This window comes from Leptosomus discolor, chromosome 2, assembly GCF_034619465.1.
Source record: "Leptosomus discolor isolate bLepDis1 chromosome 2, bLepDis1.hap2, whole genome shotgun sequence".
Classification (NCBI taxonomy): domain Eukaryota; kingdom Metazoa; phylum Chordata; class Aves; order Leptosomiformes; family Leptosomidae; genus Leptosomus; species Leptosomus discolor.
Window position 1 is genome coordinate 50878600 of NC_141392.1, and position 22599 is coordinate 50901198.

The 22599-nt window shown below is 42.0% G+C and overlaps 1 protein-coding gene across 4 annotated transcripts in view; it reads right to left on the minus strand.

Annotated features, from left to right (window-relative positions):
* Nucleotides 1–5497, minus strand: part of QKI (QKI, KH domain containing RNA binding) — a 165626-nt gene extending 160129 nt beyond the window's left edge. For all 4 annotated transcript variants that reach the window (XM_086482373.1, XM_086482372.1, XM_086482374.1 and 1 more), the window contains exon 1: nucleotides 5327–5497. In XM_086482373.1, coding sequence (XP_086338499.1) covers nucleotides 5327–5468 — 142 coding nt within the window. In that variant the 5' untranslated portion in view covers nucleotides 5469–5497. The remainder of the gene's footprint in view (nucleotides 1–5326) is intronic.
* Nucleotides 5498–22599: the final 17102 nt, after the last annotated feature.

A 22599-nucleotide genomic window follows, 5' to 3' on the forward strand; every position in this document is an offset into this window, starting at 1 on the left:
GTAAACAACAGTGAACACATCACTTTCAAAACACGAACTTAAAATAACTGCTTTACTAATGTAAGGCTTTTATTAGTCAAAACAATACCCATCTTTTTAAGTTACATGCCAGATGACAACAATCCTACAAACGTTGCAGACACAGCTCCAAAAACAGCTTCTTTTAAAAAAGAACTGAACTGTTGCGGGGGGGGGAAGTTTTAATTATTTTTCCCCAAGATGAAAAAAAAAAAAAAAACCAACCCAAAACTTTTTCTTCAGCAATTTGGAACTTTTGTTTTGATGTTATAAGAGACTGCCAAGGAATTAGAAAAAACCAAACAAAACAAAACAAAGCCCACACCTCAGAACCATTCTTACTGTTTGAACACACAAGTTCTAGAAGCTTTACAACCTTGTTAATAAGACACAATCATAGATCAAAAAAGAACGCCTCAGACCATTATCTTAAGATTTAGAGATGATTAAAGAACCAGATTCAGAAGAGTACTATCGATAAACAGCGCACAAACAATACTCAGTGCTCTTGTTGCATGCTGTTTTGTACAATTTCAACATCTGGGCAAACAAGTACCATAAGACCCTTATCCTAAAGAATGTTCATCTCTTAACTTTGCCTTAAGAGGCACGGTTTGTAATGAAATAGTGGGGTTTTATTGCAAGATCTGATACAGCTGAAAAACAGACATGCTAATGTGGCCAATGCCCCTTCATCGAATCTGACAAGCCGGCAAAACCTTAGCTAAGCACAGGCCACACTTACATAATCACAAACAATAAGGTCATGTACAAAAGTAACTATATAACTTCTCAAGGAGAACTTCTAACACCAGGACACAGTTCTCCATTCCTAACTCATGCAGACATTTTGGTTAAGACAATGAGACCGACACGAAAACTGCACTTTTGGGCACTGGGCTCTGCCAATTCTCATGCACTTTCCTCAGTGAACGGAGTAAACAGAGCACAACATCCAAGAAAAAAAAAATATGCTCCTTAATTCCCTTCTAGATGTTTTTACAGCTAGCTTTGCAACAACTGCTAGTCAGAAAGAGGCAGCCTATTTGACACGAAATTAGATTTCTCTACAAAAGCTAGACGTATGGCTTCATTTACATTTAAAGGTAGACACACTTTCACGTCACCTTCACTACAGGTTTCAGAGAAAGGCAAAAGTTTTTGAAGTACAGTTTACAGAGGAAAGAAGAATTTCTGATAAAGTCTGCACCAATACCTTTTTTAAAAAGTTCAGAACACAGGTTTGATCTGTGTCCATTCCAATCAGGTACAACATTCTGACCACTTACAGGTTCAAGAAAAAAAAAATGTAAATATAAAAATTACACTGCTTAGATCTCAGTCAATAGTTTAGGCATATTTGTTCATCATCTGCTGAAACAGTAAAACCAAAGCACCTTGTTAATTTCAATAGGTCGGAGTGCAGTTGCACAGTTTGACATGTCCGATTTATTTTTTAAAACAGTGCAAGAAAAAAGGTACAACTTCACTCATTTGCCACTAAGGGGACCATTGAAATATACAAGTTGTCAGAAAAAACATCTCGGTTAGAATCATAAAAACTAGTATCCGAGAAGCTGAAGTGCAAAAAAAGAATCAGGTCACATTTGATGGTGCAAACAATTACAGGAAATACAGCCTATTCCACATTCAGGAAGAGCCCTCTCTTCCCACAGGTTTGCACTAGTCTGATAAAAACAATCCAGCTTCCTAGTCATTATGATGTGCACTTTAAACATCCTTGTTAATCCACAAAAGCCTTATTTACACATGAGAAGTTGAAAGCACACATATGCAAAAATATCTGTAACCTAAACAGAACTGTGACTTTCATATTTTATTATAAAGTAGTTATTTTTTTAAAAAAAAAAAAAAAAAAAAGGTTTCCTCCCTATACCTCCCACATTTAAGCTGATCTTCAAAACCAAATGCCATAAGGTAGAGGCTATCTACTAAGTTAAGCACTAAAATTTTCGAAGATCAGTCACTACGATAGAGTTCAGAAAGGAAAACATGTTTTGCATAATACACACAGCACAGAAACGGGCCAAAAAAAGCAGATGTACATTCTGAAACTTAACAAGATTAGATGTACTGTTCATCTAAACCAACAGGTCCATTTCTATCTCTTGTTGCATACAATTACAAGAAGTAATCACAACAGAAGCCCATTTGAGTTTTGTTTTTAAACACTGGCATGTAAAAATAAATAAATAAAACTCTAGCATTCTAGCAGAGAAATGTTTCATTTGTTTGGATTCTTAGGGTTATGACTATTTCTTCAATTCTATCAGCACAAAGTAAAAGACAAAGGCTGATGGTAATATTATTCTTCTCAAGCATAAAGGAAACCTTTGGGAAAATGGTTGTGTAGTAACTAAAAAAACCCCACCACCTACCTAAAGCACAAAACAATAAACTAGAAGAAACAAACCAAATAGCATGCGGGAGGGGGCAAAGCAGGAATGTGAACACTTATTTTTAGATTATATATACATAAATCTATATAAACACATACCTGCCCCTAGTATTTGGTATTCTCAAAGGTGCCACGAAACAACTGATGAAACTATTAAAAATTATGCTTTTAAGTAAGCATTCTAAATCTTGCAAACCTTTCTAGCAAACTTACAGTTTGCTACTGCTAAACCCTTCTAGAGGATGTCACTGCAGCATATAGTTCAATTTTACACGGTGCCCCTCTGGTAACCAGGGTAGGTGTTCTACAGAACAAGTTGTTCCAGCTTCTCAACTGTTCCGTCGCCATTGACTACTCCGCCTATGTAACACTGCGTGTAGCCTGCACTATGTGTAAGTCCATGCACATACAGACACCCGCACAAATCCACAAGTATTCGAATGGTCACTCTTTGGTATCTTCTAATTCATTTGTTATTTTCACTACTCAAGTCAGTAAATGGTGTTCAGAGGCCAGCCTCACGCCTCGGAAAAAAAAATAACTGGCGCCCCTTAGTGTTCAGATTTTGAAGTCTTGAAGCAATTTACTAGATTTGCATGAAACATTTTTTTCAACATTCCAAAAAGTTTTCTGCCTCCACAATACATCCACCCAACTGCCAACGTAAACAGGAAAAGCAGAAAAGCTTAAAGGGATAGCACACTTCTTCCTGAGACTATTTAGAAACACAGACTGCATTTTATTTATTTTTCTTGAAGAGTGTAAAGAACAGCTCCGACACAATCCTTTAGCAAGTCTCCACAGCCCTCATTTTGGAACTCCAGTACTTCACAGAACAGATTTCCAGAGCTGTCAGTGTTTAAAAATGTATCAAAACAAGTAAGGATTTCAGACATTCCTTTTTCAGTGTCCTTTTCATATGAGGAAAATGTTTTTCTTTCTTTTGTTCTCTGACCAAAAAAAAAAAAAAAAAATCGGGCCTCCTCTGGCCAAATACATTAAGTTGAAGAGAATCAGGAATTCAAAAATCCGACATCATGCTTCTGAAAGGCTCACTTGTGCTAAAAAGAAGTCTTCTCAGTCAAGTTTCTTCTTGATGTTTATTGCAAATCTAACTATTCTGAAGAGGTTGTTTGCTGCAGTGATCAAGAACACAAGTTTTAAATAGTTTTACTTTTCACATCCGTATTTGCTCCAACATTCAACTTCACCAAGAGTCTCAAAAATAAAAATAGAATCTCCCATTATATTGATCCCCACAGTCCATCTTTCAGTATTCTTCACTGGGTTGCTTTTTTTTTTTTTTTAGTCCTCTATCATTTATTTCAAAAGGTAGTATTTTCTCGATATGCTATTTTTTGTTGTACTACAATCACTATCTCATTTTTACAGTCTTGGAAGAGGGCGGGGAGTTGATCTACCAAATATAACCAGCTCTTTCATCTTCCGAGGTCAACAACTTCCCAAACTTCTTCTAGCGAGGAGGAATACATCCGCAAACAAGAATCCTAACTCGAAATGTCGAAATTCAGTATTTCATACTAAGAATCACAACAAGTTGAAACTGTATAAATAGTTTCTAGTTCTATCATCCTCTACAAAACCTACCAAATACGATTAAACAAACAGGTCTCTCTAACTCTCCAGAAAGCCTAGGCTTAAGGCGGCAGGAAAGGAAATGCTTTTAACAAAAACAAGCCGGCGAACCCAAGCATAAAGTGAATTTAAAGACCAAGTGTATCGCCTTCATTTTAACACAGAGGGTCTGCTACTGTAGTGGAAAGACATATGGGACGCATAAAGTTCCCAGCATATACTTTTTTTTTTTTTTCCTTTCTAAAACGCGATTATTTATTTGTAAAAACGCAACCTTAAAGAGAGCTATTTAGAAAAAAAAAAAAAACGAGGCGAAGTCAGCCCACAGAGGCGGCCTCTCGGCCCTCCGAGCCAGGAGCAGGGTGCGGGGCTGGGGGCGGCAGTGGACGTCTGGCAGTAGACGAGCCAATTTCGTAACTTATTTTTTTCCCCTTCACTAAAGTCACACTTAGGAGTTTTAAATCAGTTTCTTTAAAATGTAAGGATAGCCGAAAGAATTTATTCGCTTCCCTAGCAATACAGAGAAATTATAATTACTTTGTGGCTAGTTTGGGGTGGGGTAGAGCTGGAGCTGAAGAAAGAGCTCAGCCCCCTCCGTCTTAGTCATTCAAGTTCAAGCAGCTTCCAGAACTGCCAAATCTCGAAACCAAACACCCTCCCAACCCTGCCCCCCCCCGCCCCCCCCCGCCCTCCCCGAGCTCCGGGCCCTCCGGCCGGGCCGAGCAGCGCTCCCCGACGGGCGCCGCACAGGACCCCTCTCCCCGCCGCCGCGGGCGGGGAGCGCCGCGCCGCCCGCCAGCCTTCCCCCTCCTCCCTGCCTTCCCCCAGAGCACATTCCTGAGCTCCTCTCCTCGCTCCCTCCCTGCCGTGCGGCAGTCACCCTTCCCCCGGTTTTAGGAAACGGTGCGGAAAAAGGGAAAAAAAGAAAAAACAAGGGGGAGGGGGTGGGGGGAACCCCAGAGGAGAACGGGGATCTGTGCGGCCAGAGCTGCCTCTTCCCCCTCCCACTCGCTCACCGAGTCCCCCGGCACCACACGGCAGCGGCCAGGGCGGGGAGAGCCCGCACTTCCCCTTTGTTTTAGGGCTCTCCTGCCGGGGGCCGAGAGCGTGCGGAGAACAGCCAGGAGGGCAAAACAGGCCCCGGGCTCCCCCCGCCGCCTGGCCGGGGCTGGGGTGGGGGGCCGAACGGGATCCCGGGAGCGGCGCGGAGGCCCGGGGACAGAGACGGGGGGGGGGGGTAGGCAGGGGAGGGCGGCGGAGTGGGGGAGGGGGCGGCCAGGCGAGCGCTTTTACCTTCGTCCAGCAGCCTCTCGAGGTGGTTGAAGATCCCGCAGAAGTTGGGGAGGCTGCTCATCAGCTTCTTGTCGTTCATCAGCTGCATCAGGTAATCGGGGCTCGGCTTCGGCTTCTCCTTGGTTTCCATTTCCCCAACCATATTCCAAGCCCGCGCAGAGACGGCGAGCGCCCGCAGCAGCTCCGCCGAGCAACGCGACCGCGGCACGGGGCGCCCGGCTGGATCCGGGCGGGCAGGGAGGCGGTGGGGGAGGGGAGGGGGCGGGGAGGGGAGCTTCCCCGAGGAAGGAGGAGAAGGAGGAGGATTCAAATCCGGAGACAAACGCAGACCCGCCGCCGAGTCCGAGGGACCGAAAAAAAGAGGAAACTCGGTAGAAACCCCCGTGCGGGCTGCGCCCTCCTCCTCGGGCACAAGGACCCGCCGCCGCCTCTCGGTGCCGCCGCCGCTTCCCCGCTCCGTGCGCCCTCGGCCGGCGCAGTCCTCGGTGTGTCCCCCCTCCTCCTCCTCCTCCTCCTCCTCCACCTCCCGCGCACACACACGCTGAGCCCGGCTTCTCCTCTCGGCGCTGCCCCCTGTCTCCGCGGCGGGGGAGGGAGGGGACGAGCGGGGCGGGCGGGCGCTGCTGGCGCGGCTACCGCTTCCGAGGAGCCGCCGCCGGTGTCTCTCCGCTGTTGTTGCCGCCGCTGTTGTTGCCGCCGCGCTGCGCCTGGCGTGTCCTCCTCTCCGCCTCCCGCCCGCCCGCCCGCCCTCCCGCCGCCGCTGCTGCCTGTGGCTGGTGAGTCTCAGCCCCGCCGCCGCCTCCTCACTTCTCCTCAGTTCGCTCCGGAGTTCGCTTCAGTTCAGGCTGCGCTGGCAGCGGCAGCGGCGGCAGGAGGGGAGGGGGCAGGGCCCGCGGGGGTGGGGACATGCCGGGGGGTGGGGCCGGGGGCGGGGCAGGCCCAGGGGCGGGGCAGCTGTTACTCGGCGGCGGCAGCGCCGCTTGGCGGAGCCAGCTGTCGCTCCCTTTCCGCGCCGGGGGCCCGGGGCGGCGGCGGCGGTGCTGCGGGGTGGGGGGGGGGAGGCGGGGTAAGGGGGGGGGGGGGGACACACACGCGCGCTCGCCGCCGGGCCGAAGGGAGTTTTCCCCCCCCGACCACACCCTCGCCGAGCGTCTGCGCGTGGACAGGCGGCGCAGGCGCGCGGCGTCGCGTGCGGCTCCCCCGCACCACCACCCCCCCCCACCCCCGCCCTCCACCCCACGGAAACACGCGCGCGCACGGAACTCTTTTAAACAAAGTCGTGTTACTTCACCTATTCCGCGCGGGGGCGGGGGGAGGCGGGGCCGGGTCACGTGCCCCCCGAGGGCGGGGAGAGCCCCACCGAGGCGCGCGTGCGCCCACCGTGAACAAACGCGGCCGCCGCTTCGCGCGGCCACGGTCTCGCGCGGCAGAGGGGAGCAGCCAAGCGGGGGGCGCGGGCGCGCGGTTGGTTGGTTGCGGCGCGCATGCGCCCGCGGGCGGTGGGCGGTGCGGGTGGCGGAGCGGCGCGAGGAGCAATTTCTAATCGGTAAAGGGGCTGCGGGGGCGGGCGGGCGGGCGCGGGGCCGGGGGAGCGCCCTGGCAGCGAGCCGTACCCGGCCCCGTGGAGGGGCGAGGAGCAGCGGCGACGGTGGCGGGAGCTGCTGCCCCCTCTGCCCTCTCCCTGCCCGCTTGGGCCCGCGTGCTGCGGGAGCGGTTTGACGGACGTTACCGGCTCCGGAGGGGCGCGGAGCGGGCCGGGCCGGGCCGGGCGCTGGTCGCCGCCGGGGGTGGAGGAGAGGTGCAGGCGGTCACGGCCCAGCCGTACGCGCGCCCCTTCCCTCACACGCCCGGCCCCGGAGCAACCATGGTGGTGGCCCCCGCCTGCGCCTGGCGCTGCGCAGCGCCGTGCCGCGCTCCAGCCGGGCGGCCCGACCCGCCCCGCTCGGCGCCCCGCGGCAGCCGGGGCCGTCCTCCGGGTCCCGTCCGCGACGCTGCCTGCCTGCCCAAGCCCCGCCGGCAGGCAGATAGACGCCCTTTTTGCTTACAGGGCAGCGCCGTGGTTTGGCACCAGCTGTGGCTTGTTTGACGGGTTTGGATGGGAGCCGCGATGGGAGCAGCAGTATCCGGCAGCCAGAACCAAAATTAACGCGCTCCATCCACTGTAGCCGCAGAGACAAAGCAGCGCGACGCGGTTGCTTGTACGTATTCTTCCTTCCCCACGCAGCTGCTGGGTGTTCTTATTTGATTTTTATTACTTAGGAGGTCGTCGGAAAGCTTTGGTGCAATTTTCAGTAGCTTAGTAGAGCATATGTTATAAAGCTAGGTAAAAATCGCTCTGTGCTTCGTTTAGTTCGCTGAAAACAGTCGGTTTTAATTGGACTAGCGTAGCGTCTAGCTATTGCTTGAAGTTCTGTAAAAATTCAAATGTGTTTTCATACATACTACATAGTATTTGAGGAAACTTACTAGGTTAATCGCAGTGAACAATGCTTCCAAAACTGAAAAAGAAGCACAGACACGTTGTTGTCTTGACAGGTGTATAATTTTATTGGGTATTGTCAAGCAGTGTTAGTTAGTCTGCTGTTCCTGCATTGACAAAAACATAGGGAAAGTGTAGTTCTCACAATAGTAAAAATGCCTTGGGTTATTGCATTCTTTCTAGTGTTTATTGTATTTTTCCCCTTTAAACATGTTGAACTCATTATTTGGACATCAGAAGTTTTTTCATTTCAGGGTTTTGTTTACATTAAGTAAAAATTAATGGCTTATTTAAGATAAGTCAGACTTACTGCTTCCATCATTTTAAAAATGTATATTCAGTGAGAAAATAATATCTTTGTTATCAATCAGAGTACCAATGTTACAAACCATTTTTTTTTAGATACAGTTTCTTAGTCCATCAATAGCATACCCAAAGCACACCGCAGTATGGCTATGGATGATGAAACAATACCATTTCTATTTAGTAACGGGATTGTGTTTGCTCTTTTCCAAACTTGTTTTAAAATTGCGACAAGCTAAAACCGTATATCCTTTTATTTATTGTAAGTGGGTCTGAAAGATGGTGCATTTTTGTAGCCCTTTATCTGCCAATTTTTAACGACTGAGTGAAGGCTCTTTTTAACCCTGAGAAAACTTGCTGTCGAATCCTTCAGTTTGATTAAGGGTATCTATCAGACAGCAGGCTTTCATCTTGAAATTAGATGAACTTAGATAATGTTAGAATAATTGTTCTGGACTGCTGATTCTCACAGTAAAAATAGCATATGGAGGCTTTTTTTCAGCAGATTTGGTGCAGCTGTTCCCATACGACTTCATTATTGCTTCCTGCACATAAAGTGCTCGAATATGAGCAGAGAATATAAGGTAAGAAATACCAGCACGAGTTGTTGTACATTAGCTATCAGTTGTCTTACCTACTAATAGGAGCAATGTAGCTTATCCTAAGCTATTTTGCGCTTATTTACTGGAGAATAAGATGGTGCGCCCAGCAGTTATTGAGGAATCACTCATGCAGTGCAATGCAAAATTCAAGCTCTGGCTTGCTCTGTTAATCTGAATTATTTTCTCAGTCTGAACAGTACAGAAATTGAGGCAAAACTATGTACTGAAGCTGTGCGTGTAATTAGACATGAGTGACTTAAGAAAAATTCTCATCCTTAATTTTTCTGTAAATACTTTAAGACTCTGAATTTAAATAGTTGGAAAAATGCCCTTGGAAAAGCTGGATGCTTTAACAAAATGTAGATAACTCACCATTAGTTTTAAAGAAGCAAGTCAGCATGATATCTTTCTTCATCAAGTATGCAGTAAAACCAAAAAAGCTACCTAAAAGCCCCTCAGCGTACCTTATGTTTTTTTCTCTGCCCTTAACTTCCCACACTTCTGTGTCCCAGGAGAAGCTGTTTTAAGATTTCCTGGGAGATGAAAGTTGAATTAGTTTTGGTTAAAGAGCTGTGAGAACGTATAGCTCCCCTCAAGACTGATGCGTCTACAGCCTGATCGACAGAGGCACTGGAAATACTCACGCACTGTATTGAACTTTGTGCCTTTCCCATGGGGGAAGAAACTGGGGAGGGAGAACACGGGGCTGGGTAAACATGTCTTGTGGGTAAGGGGAGAGGTTGTCTGGCATTGATGGAGGGGCAGGGCAGGGAGAGGGAGGTTGGTTGGTTTGTTTCAAGGTAACCAGGTCCTGTGGTCATGTAAGGTTCTTTAGGTAACTACCCAACACCTTACCTTCTGTCTGCACGCAAGCAAAGTCCCTATCTCTAACACCTGTGTTTTCATCTAGGTAGCCTTTCTTATATCATGTAACCTGGAGTATTCTCCAACAGCTTCTCTTTTAAAGTGAAGTTTTATTGCATTCATCTAATCTTGAAGTAAAAAAAGATATGATAATGCCAGCAGCAGCCTCTGTATGTTACAGTAAAAGCCGGCAATGATCATAAAAAGCAAATTCAATTACTGCTATAATGTTCATAGCTGATAGCACCTTGGGAAATAGGAGAGCTGAAGGCTGGTGACTACTGGGAAGCATACTCTTTTAGTTAAAGTGTTGGCTGTTACATCCAGCGTCTCTGTTGACCAAATCGTAGCATATGCAGTTGGATGTCATCAGCCTTCTGCAACACTGTCTGTATTGGGAAGGTACCAATGTGCTGTACTACTCTTATTTAGGGAATGAAGCAATTCTTCACTTACCCGTTACAGTCGCTTGAGAAAAAAAGACTGTGTTTGTGATACAGTATTGAATCGTTCATAGTGTACAAGATTGTAGCTGCTGTCACTGTAATGGAGCAGTCAAACGTGGCCCCTACCAGATGGACACCTGGAATTTAGTCATCTCTGCAAGGTGATTAACACAAGAAGAGAATAAGGTCTAGAGCCAGGCTACAAATCTCAAGAACCAATTATATTGAAATTCTGTGATGATGACAGGTAACTTTTCAAACAGAAGCCATAGTAGTGCATTGTTCAAAGTAATAAGCAGATGACATAGTGTTCATAGTCTAAAAAGGGACATTTCTGAGGGCTGTGTGTAATCTTGGAAGACATAATCCCTAAATTTGTCCACCACAGATGCTAAGTGATTGGTGAATAAGTGGAAGATACAGGTTTTAAGCACACCTTAGTCTGGAAGGATTCAGATTTGTATCTTTTATACTTAAGGTACTTCAAACTGTGCAACAACTGTGAAGAAGGGTGTAGTAACCCACAGCATCACTCCTATTATAACTGGCCATTCCTCAGGTTGCAATAAAGGGGCTAGAAGGAGAGATATCTTTGATTCATCCTCTTAAGAGTAGAAAGAGCTGCCTTCTCACTGTTCCTGTGGTGGTGTATTAATTGTGCAGTCATTAAGTTGGGGAGAAAAGAAAAATGGTAAGTCAAACAAAAACGTATTTTGTGCCTTTGACATAAAATCTTGTACCTGGCAGTTTTCTTGGTAAGATATGTGGAACACATACCTTAAGTTACTGTGGTAGGATACTGTTACACAGATAAGATTGAGGGGCCTAAATTCTGCTTCATAAAATATTAAGCTTTTTGTTTAATGCTCAGTAGTTAGGGAAGGCATGGGTGCCTCTGTGTTGGGCTTCACCTTGTATAACTACCAAATAGTCATGGTTGTACACGGGAAAGATGTAAATCAATATATAGTAGAATGTATTTCATCAGTGTTCAAGATTGCCTAGTCTATTGTATTTTTAAGTAGATAATTTCCATGGGTGTGTAATGTCTGTACATGTTGTTTCTTTATGTACTACTATGTGGACTTTTCTCCAGTAAAGATAGCATTCTAGCAACAAGAAAAGGTGTGTCTGTCTAGAGAGGGTGGTAGTTCTGCTAGGCTCCTGAGAAATCTCTGTGCATTAAAACCAAATTTTACATTGGTTTCTTTTCACACTCTTCAGTATGAGATGGAAGCGATGTCTCATGTATGCCAGTTTTATTACAGTGTTGCTGAGAAAGGCAGAAAATGGTGAGAAGGAGGGAAAGAAAAACAATCTGAGAAAGCATAGAAAAGAAAAAATTACCAACAATTACAGAAAGAAAACTAAATCAAGGTAGTACATTGTGAACATAAAATTTACCCGCTTTATCATCTCATTCATAACAGCACTTAAATTTAAAAGCTGGGGAAAAAAATCCTAATTATTCACAGAACATACTTGAATCCTGTATTTTGATGCTGCGTTTTACCTCTAACCTTGTAAACTTCCCTCCATCTTGTAATTTGCATTGGTTTTGTGCATTTTACTACTGGATCATGAGTAATCGATACCCTTCCTAGCTCACAAATAATCTCTTGAAATACACTGTGCATGTTTCCAGTGCTTCTAATCCCATGCACAGTTGCATAGCTTCAGTTAGCGTGCTAGATACTACACTTTCTATCTGTACAGTCACAAAATTACTACCTTAGTTATACAGCTCTGGGCTTGCGTAGGGGAGAATTTCAAATGGCTTTGGGCCTGTCTCTTGGAGAACGCATGTATATAAACACTCTGTGAGCCAGCCTTGCCACGCGCTGCAGAAGTGGGCGTAGCAGCTGCCTAACCCTGTGGAGGCACGGAGTTGACCCTTGCTCAATATAGTATCTGTCATTGGAGTCCAGCTAACACACATTCTGGTTTAAAAGACTGTGTAAGGATATCTGGAAATTACAAATATTAAGAGATCTTAGCTATTATTTCAGACATACCTGGTTTTTTATCTTCTATCCAATTTGCACTAGATATCTAACCTTATCATTATCCAGGATAACATTCTGCACTTTAATTGATGCAGATCTCAACTACAGTAATGCCCTCAGCAACTTTTTTTATTTGCTGCATGTAACTAAAAATACAAAGTTGAAAGACATGTTTCTGTGTGAGGTATGTAATCAGAAGTATTTTTACCTTTCACCATACTGTGAAGTGTTTTAAGTGTTTTCACCTTCACTATAGGATTAAAAAAAAAAGAAGAAACCTAGTTCACGTCCTGGAAATTTGCACTTTTATTTTGGCAACCACAGTGGCAAAGAACTGACAGCTAAAGAAACTGCTAAGTTCTGTTTTTCAGGCACACCATCTTTTGGTAAAATACCGTAGCATACTAGTTACTTTTGAATATAAATTAAATGTTTTCAGCCTAAACTTTGTAAATATATTTAAATTAACCATTCTTCTCAGTTACTAATAAAACCAAGTAGAGCTTAAAATGTAATTAATGCATTAATTTAACTTTTCCTTTTAACATACCTGAAATATGAATGTATACGTATATTGACTTAGACTGAGGGATTGCTAGTGGTGTGTTGCTTATGCTCGTTAATGTTCAGTACTCAGAACAGCAATTCTTGCCCAAGGAGCTTACATTTAACTGGACAGAAAACATCTAAACAAATTACAGGAAAACTTTGCATTTTCTGAAACCTTCTGCTAATGTGCAAGAAACATTTGTATTGGCTGGGCCTTTTAATAAAATGTAATTAATCAGTCTGAAAAAATCCAGAATCTTATTTTTTACTAGAAATATGTTTTTCCCCACTCAAAATACTTGATATATTCCAAGTCTTTATTAAATACAAATTATTTTTTATGTATTTAACAGTGAAGTATGTGGAGTTATAAAGCTGTGCCAAAAGAAAGGGACCGAGCAATATGAATCTTAAAAACTTCTGGAGATGAGACAGAATTGCTCAACGGTGTTCATCCAAAGCAAAGGACAGCGAGCAGTGCCACAGTGGTTGTTGATTACCCACACAAAGACCATTGCACTTCCGTGCTGTAGTATGCTCAGAAGCTTGTGCTCTGCTTTATCTGTTCATGGGTATTTGGGCCTTTTCTCTGAAAGGAAACAGTAGTGTTCAATCTCTTAATATTTTTTTTTTAGTCATCCTTTTTCACGTTAGGAAGCTGAAACTTTGTTTGGTTTGTGGACAACTTAGTCTCCCATTTGCTCCTCCTACCCACAGTCTTTCTGTTCAGTGTGGGAGGTCTTTCCTGGAATATAGTAGCCATGTACATTGTTGTAGTTTTGATATGCCCCAGAGCCTGTTTCACAGTTTTCTACTCTTCAGAAGCTATGAAGCACTTTGTAGTAAAGTACTTCAAAGTTGCTTGGATGAAAGCCATTATAAAAGTGCAGAGAATTACTGCTTAAGCACTTGGATAAATTCAGGATTTCCTCGTAGAAACAGGAAGCCTCCCAAATCTCATTGCATCTTTGTTGGCATTTGTAGGCTGGTGCATCATAAGTCCCTATTTGACTGTCACCAGAGCTCAAAGGACAAGTCATAACAATCAGTAAAACATGACTCTTGGGCTCAAAGCCAAAAGGTGAATGTTTCTGGGTGGTTAGCTAATCTAGGAGATCTGACTCATTGTGAGCTACAGTCACTTCATACAAGATCATATGATCTGATTTGGCTAATACTGTATCTGATTATTAAAATTATTTAAAATTATTTCATTGCTTGATTACAATAATTTATTGTTACAAGTTTATAAGCAAAATAAAGGGTGGGATTCACTTGCCTTATGGTATTCCACTTGAATCTCCAAAAGGTCACCTTTCTCTCATAGTTCCCGTATCACATCTGCCAGCTCTGTGCAGATGTCCCTTGCACCTTTGGGACGTCTGGAGTGGCCTCTGTGAACAGTTGAACGGTCAGCTGAATGTCACTGTAAGCATGCAGAAACATTTTTCTGTTAACCACTTTTGCTCAGAGTAGTCTGAACAACAGCTTGGGTTCAGGATTTTGTCAAGAACTACATAACTGAATAACTTAAAGGGAACATGGCCATTCCCTGGCTTTCAGAAGCCATTCATCAAGTCATCACATTGGATAGGCCACAGAGTAGAGGGGCAAGGGAGTAGGCTGAAAATGTTCACTGCAGTGGAGACAAAACCAGATGTAGATACAGTGATAAAAAAATTGCTACAGCTAAATTTGAAGTGTCTGGAAATTACACTTTACACTGCTGGCCATCTCTGCAATTCTATAAATTTTTGTTATTATTCTTAGTCTGAAATGTTGCATGTTTGGTCTCCAATTGTGACCGAAATGTAGGGAAGGGAAACATGATGCATTTCCTGTAGATTCAGATGACTTGTACAGATCCAGGTCCCATGAGTTTAGAGATTCCTGTTCATTTAGAACATGAGAAGTTACAACTTTTCTTATAACTTGTGGAAGTTTTTAAGGCTACTTTCTCTTAATAGGCAGCTTTATATTATGGCATTTATTGTATTGTTCATAAAGATGATCACTGAAATGTTAACATCTCTTACAGCATTTTATTTGTTTAAAAATATGTATTTGTAAGTTTCATGGGCAGTTTTCTTCACCTTTCAGGTATTTACATAACTTGTCAAACTATGGAAGAAAGGTTATTACACTTACATTGATTACAGGTTTTTGTCTTTACAGAACAGTGTGACAGTTGTCTCTGGTTTTCACCCACACTCACACCCACCCCCCCTACACACCCCCAATCCTGACAGGACTGAAGAACTGGTACCCTATCAGCTAAAGGAGCAGAGAAATACAAAAATAGGTTTCCAAGAGGGTATACTGCACTATCCAGTTCGCATAACGATACTGTTTTGTTATGTATTAACGAATGTTTAGTCCTGTCTGACAGCATGCTCAAAAACCAACAGGTTGTGGCAGGAACTGTAAAGAAAACACTACTTGAGGCAAGGCAGGAAAAAAGTTACCTTGAAATTTTTGTGATTCTCTTTTGATTAAAGATGATCAGCATGAAAACGGGTATTAAGTAATCCAAATTGGGCAGCCTTCCTTCTTCCCACCCAAGAAGGGTCTGGAAATACCCTGTTATTTGGGAAGCTGGCAAACCACTTCTCTGTTAGAGGGGGAGAGGAGGCACTGCTTGGCTAAAGCATTTCCCGATCTCTAGAATTTTTCTACTCGCCTTTGAAAAGCCGTGACATAACCAATCAGATGGCTGATTTTCGTGCCAGAAGGCAGTCTTCCTCTTAGCAAGTTAATTAAAGTATGCAGCCCTACCTTGGTGTTCCTTCCAGGTAGTCTATTTATAGCTATCCATCTGATTTTCATTGCTAGAGGCATAATTGATCGTTTGTCCCATTCTGAAGTTTGTATGCACCTGTCTTACAGGTTAGTAGTGAAATCAATTATCCCTCTGGGTACTTCATTAGAAGTTTGTTGGTGTAAGTGAGCCCTTTGTGTTAGATTGACAACAGGTCGGGGGGATAAGTGGGGAGTCATAGCAGCTTGCATGCTTGGGCTTGTACCTGGTGTAACATCGATAGGTTCACTATTTTTCTCCAGTAATAGGGTTTTGGAGAGGTCTGGTAACAAAAGACAAAAACCAACCAGCCAAACAAACAAAAAACCACAGCTGAGCTCATTTAAGGAAGAGACTGAAATAGAGATTAATTTGAAAAAAAAAAAAAGCACTTGGAGTTTTGTTATCACAAGTACAAAATAGATTAGCAATTCAGTGAGATAAGTGAACATTACAAATATATTGTGTGACTGGCCATTTTCCATATAGTATTGATGTAATTCTCCTGTACTTCAATTCATATGATTGATGTGCAGCTTGAATTGAGTGAGTGACATTATTTCATTCTAACTTTGCCCTCACAACAACCAAAACCTGTTCTCTTGTCTGCTTGTGATCAAGAAATCCGTTATGTCTGAAATCATTATTTGCGTCTAATTACAGACTTTACTGTTTAGTGGCCTTCATGCCCTTTTGGCTGAAAAGGATACCCAAGCACAGCAGTCAAAGATCACAAGTCATTGTATGTAGGTAGTGTGATGTAATCCTTCAAAATTAATTTGATCTCAGATCATGAAATAAAAAAATATTGAGTGTATTACATATTCCCTCATTTTTAAAAATAAAAATATGAAAAAAATTGCAGAATTCCATGTAAGGGGTTGGACTAGATGATCTCAAGAGGTCATTCAAACCTAAATAATTCTGTGACTCTGTTCCATTATGAAAATACATTAAATACCAAATTTTATTTGTATTTTATCTGTAATTTGGACTTTTTGACAGTGATGTTTGTTAGAAATAGTGGAGGTTTATATGTAAATATGTGCAGCACTTGGTCCAAATTGTGTGGTTTTGTAGCTGTACAGCAGATAATAATATGCTGTAAGCTACATTGTGATCTCATTACCTCTCATTAATTGTGAAATTACCTAAAATTGCTTTCCATATAACCTATTTGTCCTTTTCTGTAAATGTTTTAAGTTTGTATGTCAGTGTGTCGACCAAAAACAAGTAGAGATGCATTTAGAGAAATTCCTCCAGCTTCCGAAATGTGAAGTATTTTGCTTCTCCTCTCGAAAAATTACACGGTAGAACAAAACTGGGAAGAAGGCACACACATCCTCTGCAACATGGCCTTTGCACAGCCAGCTGGTTGGGTCATGCGCAGAAAGCAGCCAAGCAGTGGGACTGGGATTGTATTGACAAGAACAAGATGAATGGCCCCCTGGAGACTATGGGGTTTGTATGCTCGTTTCCACCACCTTTTCATCCTTTTGTACCCCCTGTCAGTTCATATGCAGATTAACTCGAACCAAGTCCTCACTAAATACTCTTTTTCACTTTAGTTTTGGAAGGTAGATGGAGGATCTAAATATTTATGAGGCTTTTTTCCTCTGGTTTATGATGCACTCTTGTTGAATGTTGAGGAATTACGTTAATGAATGCATGCCTGCACACACAGACACAGAAACCAGGCAAAAGGAAAAAAAAACCACACAAAGCGTTGTCAGCTCTAATGTCGGCACTTACTAAAACAGTTCCCATGAAAAAAAAAAGGCAAGGAGATTTAAAATCTGTTGCCAGGAGAAAAATAAATTGTACGGCTGAACACAAAAGAAAGAACAAAGTTTCATCTTTGCTTTCTGCAGCTGCAAATGTAACTCTTGTTTCAGCTCTGAAAAAATTTGAAATAAAACATGTTAATTGAAAAATGAAAGCTTGTGTAAAAAGTCTTGACTGGATTTGTGTTTTCAGTAATGAAGAAAAGGCGAAGCTTCAGTCCTGTACAGGTTTCCTTCAACATCAGTAGTAAATATGACACGTATTTTTTTTTTTGTATGATACAAGGTGGAGTTAAGTATATATAATTTAATTTGAGTTACGAGTCAATAAAATGAAACTGGTTTTGCTACGACTTTGCTGACTTCAGTACATTTATTTAGGAGGGTTAGATTTTATGAGACTGGGGGTGTTTCTGGAAACTAAACGGACTTTCTTAATTAAATGCATAGAATATACTGAGATTATAGCTAGATATATTAGAATATGAATTTATTTTCAGAATGGGTAGTTCAAAACTGTAACTTAAGGAACATGCTTTTTATAGATGGAAGACTTGCATTAAAATACTGGAACTGAAATATGGCTGTATTAATTCTTTCAATACTACGTTGTCAAGAAGAGTCATCTCTTCAACCTTTAATCATCTCTACCTTCCTTCTTCCCCTTTTTATTCTCTGATGCACGCATAGCTGTGGCAGACAGGGCCCTAACTCATACAAGTGGGACAGTAAATTCTTTCACACTCATGAACCAGAGCATGAGATCTTAAAAGTGTGATTTTTGTACTGTCATTTAAAAACTCACTGAAGGAACTGCAGAATGTTAACTGTTAGCTCTTCAAGTGCGGTAGTATTTCACTGTCTAGGCTCTGGTTTTCATATTTATATATGCCTATCTGAATTTCGTAAAACATTGCCCTGATAGATACATTCACGTTGTTATTGTACTTTGTTTTCAAGGTATTCCGTTTCATATGTAATTAAAACAAATAAAGCCATCTACCTTTCATTTATTCTAAAGTTACTGTTTATGATCTTCAAATACTGACTTTGCTGTTTTCAATAACTTTGCCCATGTTACCCGAGGGTTAAGTGAAACAAATTTTGCTTAGAAGATCCCAAGACACTAAAGTCATATACAACCCAATAAAAAATTAGTATTTGACAACTGAAATTGCATCGCTTCTGTTTAGTCTTTCATCCTTTAACCTGCATCTTCCCCCTCTTGTTTGTTTGTCTGTTTTTCTGTAGGTCTGCATTGCCAGTTGTGACCACAGATACAATTTTAGATATTGTTGAAACTTAAAACTGATCTCAGTTTTGTCTCTTGACTCTGGGGATTTCAAACTTCCCTGGAGTTGTCCGGTCTGGGCAAATTGAAGCACTTATGCGGGATCTTAGTGAAACATGTTTGCACATCCTATAATATCTTGCCTCTTTTTTCTGTGGGTGGATTTGCAGGGAGGGGAAGGAGGACTTCCTTCTATATATACATGTGCAGGACACAGTGGATTAATAGGTGAATGAAGAAAATGCATCAAGCTGGCAGATGTTGGAAGAAAAGAGCAACAGGGAGATGACATACTTGAATAAACTTTGAAGAAGGAAAAATTGGAAGCAAGGAACAGAAAAGCTGGGGAAAAACTCTGAAGAGTGATGCAGTGGTAGAGGCTGACATAGTGGAAAGCTTTTATATGGAGGACAGTAAGGAAAAAACAACGTTGAGAGAGTCCTTGACTTGAGTAGAGTTTGGGGTTTTTTTGGCTCCTTTTAAGCTATTGACACTCCCAAAGAGAGGAAAAGAGCCAAGATCACTGAAAGTAGTTTTTTGTGGTAAGAAATGTGGATGAACTATAAGCCTAAGTCAGGGAGCAGGTATGTCAGAGTCCTGTAAAAGGCCTTAATTTGTAACACCAGAAAAGTACTTCCCCACAAAAAAAAAACAAAAGAAAAAAACAAACAAAAAAACCCAAACAAAATCCCAAAAGCCAAAGAAGTTGTAGCCCACAGGAGTGCCACATTAATGATGAGGAAAGCAATTATCTATACTTTGCCCAAAAGGAAATGGCACAGGAAAATACAAGAATTTACAAAGACAACCAGCCTGAGCTAGACATCATACACACACGCCCATCAGCTGTGTCTCAGTCCAGCACATTGACATTAAGGACAAGCCTTCTTCTCCAGCCTCAGAAGTTTTTGTAGAAAGGGACCAATGTAAGGAGCCAGAAAGTCCTGTCTAGCCATCATCTCTGGCCTGTGTATTACCTAGCTCACGTTCTTTAACTAGAATCAGGACATAAACTAGTTTCCTAAGCTGAGTGCTTGTTTTCTTCCCCTGAAACTTGTTTGCATCCACAGATTCCTAACCTGTTAGAAGGTTCTAGAATATGAAAATGCAGAAATGCAATTGCACAAATAAAAAAAGTAATGCTCTCAGTGGGTTCCTAAAGGCAAGACCACAAACCTACCTAAGTGATCTTCTGCCTTGTGAAGTTTTGCTTCAAAAATAAGCAAGAGTAGGAGCACATTCTTCACTCTTCTGAATCAGAGTTCTGTAATGGATTCAGCCTTAGGTCCCAGTGCAAAATCCTAATTCCTGGAGGAAAAAAAAAAAAAAAAAGGTCATGAAGGTCATGGAACTGATGGTAAGGACCCAAATCACAGTGCTGTCAGGATTACCAAACAGGTTAAGTTTTCCAACCACAGAAACCTGTCTAGTTGTTTGCTAGATGAAGAACTCACTTCATATCTTTTACTATTTTCCACTGTCTGAATTTTGCTCAAATTCAGAAATCACGAGATATGTAAGGATTAAAAAAAAAAAAAACAAAACAACCCCACAAACTCACTTTTTTTTTTTTTGCAGGTAAGTTTTTTAAACACAGGTTTTGTGATCAACACTAAAAATGAGCAGCCTTCCTTTTTCCTAAAGCTGATTCTGAAACGTTGTCACATTTTATCTGAAGGCAGTGGGTTGCGGACATATACTTTCTTGAGTCCACTTGATATTTAAGATGGGATTTTTCCAAACGGATTACTGCATAAATTTACCTTTTTTTTTTCTTCCCAAAAGAAATTTCCTAGAGCTGAATCACAGCACCATGAAGGGAATCTGCCACTGCCTAAGCTGTGAGAAGTCTAGCTGTTTCCATACCAGTGTAACAGAGCCATCTCACAGATGGAAAGTGTATTCTCCATGAATGACCCTGAACTGAAAGGAAGTCTGAAAGGCAATTAATTTTATGTGTGTGTGTGTTTGATGTATATGCTTACAGTATTCCTCTTTGGTGACTAAACAATTGATTTAGGTGTATAACATGAAAATTATCTGTCTCCTGTACTCACAGATGCCTCAATATCTGCTGACAGATAAATCTAGAGCTCACAGCAGATAGAAAGCTTACAAAGTGCTGAAGCCATAATTACCAAAGTGCTTAGAACTCTAGTATAAGATGTCCTAAGACAAATTTTTCGAAAGACATTCTCCCCTCACATTAAAAAAAAAAAAATACAGGAAGTTTGTTCATCATCTCTGAGAATATCAACATAGCAGGTCTACAAATTTTCTCAAGTTATTAGGGGTAATGCATGCTCTTTTCTTATCTTCTTATATGTAAGCAGTGTTCAGATTCATAGTTCAGATTCAAGAACATATTTCTGTTAGGACTTTCTGCAAATCTAGTTTCCAGAAATATCCTTCAGACACCTAACCTTCATGAATTAGTTGATGAAGGAACCTGAGCCTGCCTTTAGACACGAAGCTGTATTACCTTAGGTACAGAACTCCTCTAAGGGTTGACTGTTGTAACAGGAAGGCTGCAAGATGCTGGTGGAGTAAAACACAACATTGTTCCTCCCTCTCACACAAATCAACTCCAGATTTCTTCACAAATCATCAAGAGGAGTGGTTGTTCTTTCAGGCAAGCAATTTCCAATATCAACAGTCCGACTTAGGAAGAAGGAAAGTGGATTTAGGAGAGTTTTCCTCTCCAAGCATAATAATTTTCTTATCCTGCTTTCTCCTGTTTGAATTTCTCCATGTAAAGGGGGAAGGGCAGAAGAACAGGCTTCTGTTTAGTGACTGTTTTCTTACCTGTTACTTCTGCCAGAAGAATCTGCACACTTTATAAACACTAAGTGATTCTTTGAAAGGCAAAACTTGCAGACTTATTTGAAGAAGACAGAATATACCAATATAGAACCTGTACTGTTATTTCAAGAATACATATTCCCTATATCAGAACATAATAATTTGGCACCATTCCATTTCTGCCACCTTTTAAAAAATAACCATTGCTAATTTGTTTGTCAAGGATTTTCTTTTGCAAAGTGTGAGAATTTTTGTTTTAAGAACTGTTGAATATCAGGAATTAGATCAATGAAGGAAGCTTACAGAAACCTCAAGCATCATTCATTCCTAAAGATCATTTAGCGTTCCTGAACTATGTGAACTGAATTTGTTCGCACAAGTGCAATTCCACCAAATATCAATGGCCATAAGTTGAGTACTAATTACATGATTAATTTTGGAGCATTCTAAAAGTTTATCTCTGAAACAGTTCTCTTTCACTTTGTTTCATTTGTCATCTTGCTTTTCTCAAAAAAAACCCAAAAAAAAAACCACCAGAAAATTGTCAAAGCTAGAAACAAATCCATTACCGTTTTGTGATTTTTCTCTGAGGTAAATAAAACTTTGTTTTGTTCTTTAAATACTGCCTTAGACATTTTACCAGGGTAATTTTTAAGAACAACGTCATATAAATGAGGGTAATGATCTAGAAAGGTGCTGGAATAAGACAAAAGGAATCTGGAATTAATGTCAACTTTTGATACAGATTTTCTGGCTGCATCTCTTCTAATAAGTTAAAATAAACAGGACCAGGACCCAACTGTGGCTGTAACACCAGGCACCCTGGGCCGGCTGTGTTCAAACTGTTACGATTTCATCCCACAAGGTGTGGTCACCTCTTGAATGGTGCCCAGGAAGTCTTTGGGAAAATGCTAGTTGGCCTTGGGGGGAAAACTGTCCTGGGGCTCTTCTGGCAGTTGAACAGTGGCAACACCGGGATGCACTCCCTGGCACTGCCCAATTTGTCAGTGCAGACATAATCGCCATGTGAGTTTGAGCAGAGCATGGGAACGTTCTGTTGTTAAGTGCCCCATTAGTGGAGAATAACTATTTTTCCTTTCTTCCTCTTCTTATCTGCCACGTCTGTTTGGATTATGGTATCAGTGGTAAAAATCGTCTCTTTTGTTATGTGTAAACTGTCTACTACAGTAAAATCATAGCTTTAATTTCAAGTTATTACATGGTATACTAATTAGAGTGGCAACAAAAAGATTGCCAAAATGTAGAAAATCCTGATAAAAGAAAAGGAAATCTTTGTCTCCCCACACAAATATATATATGTTTCTGTAAGTGTGAATCTGTAAATATACT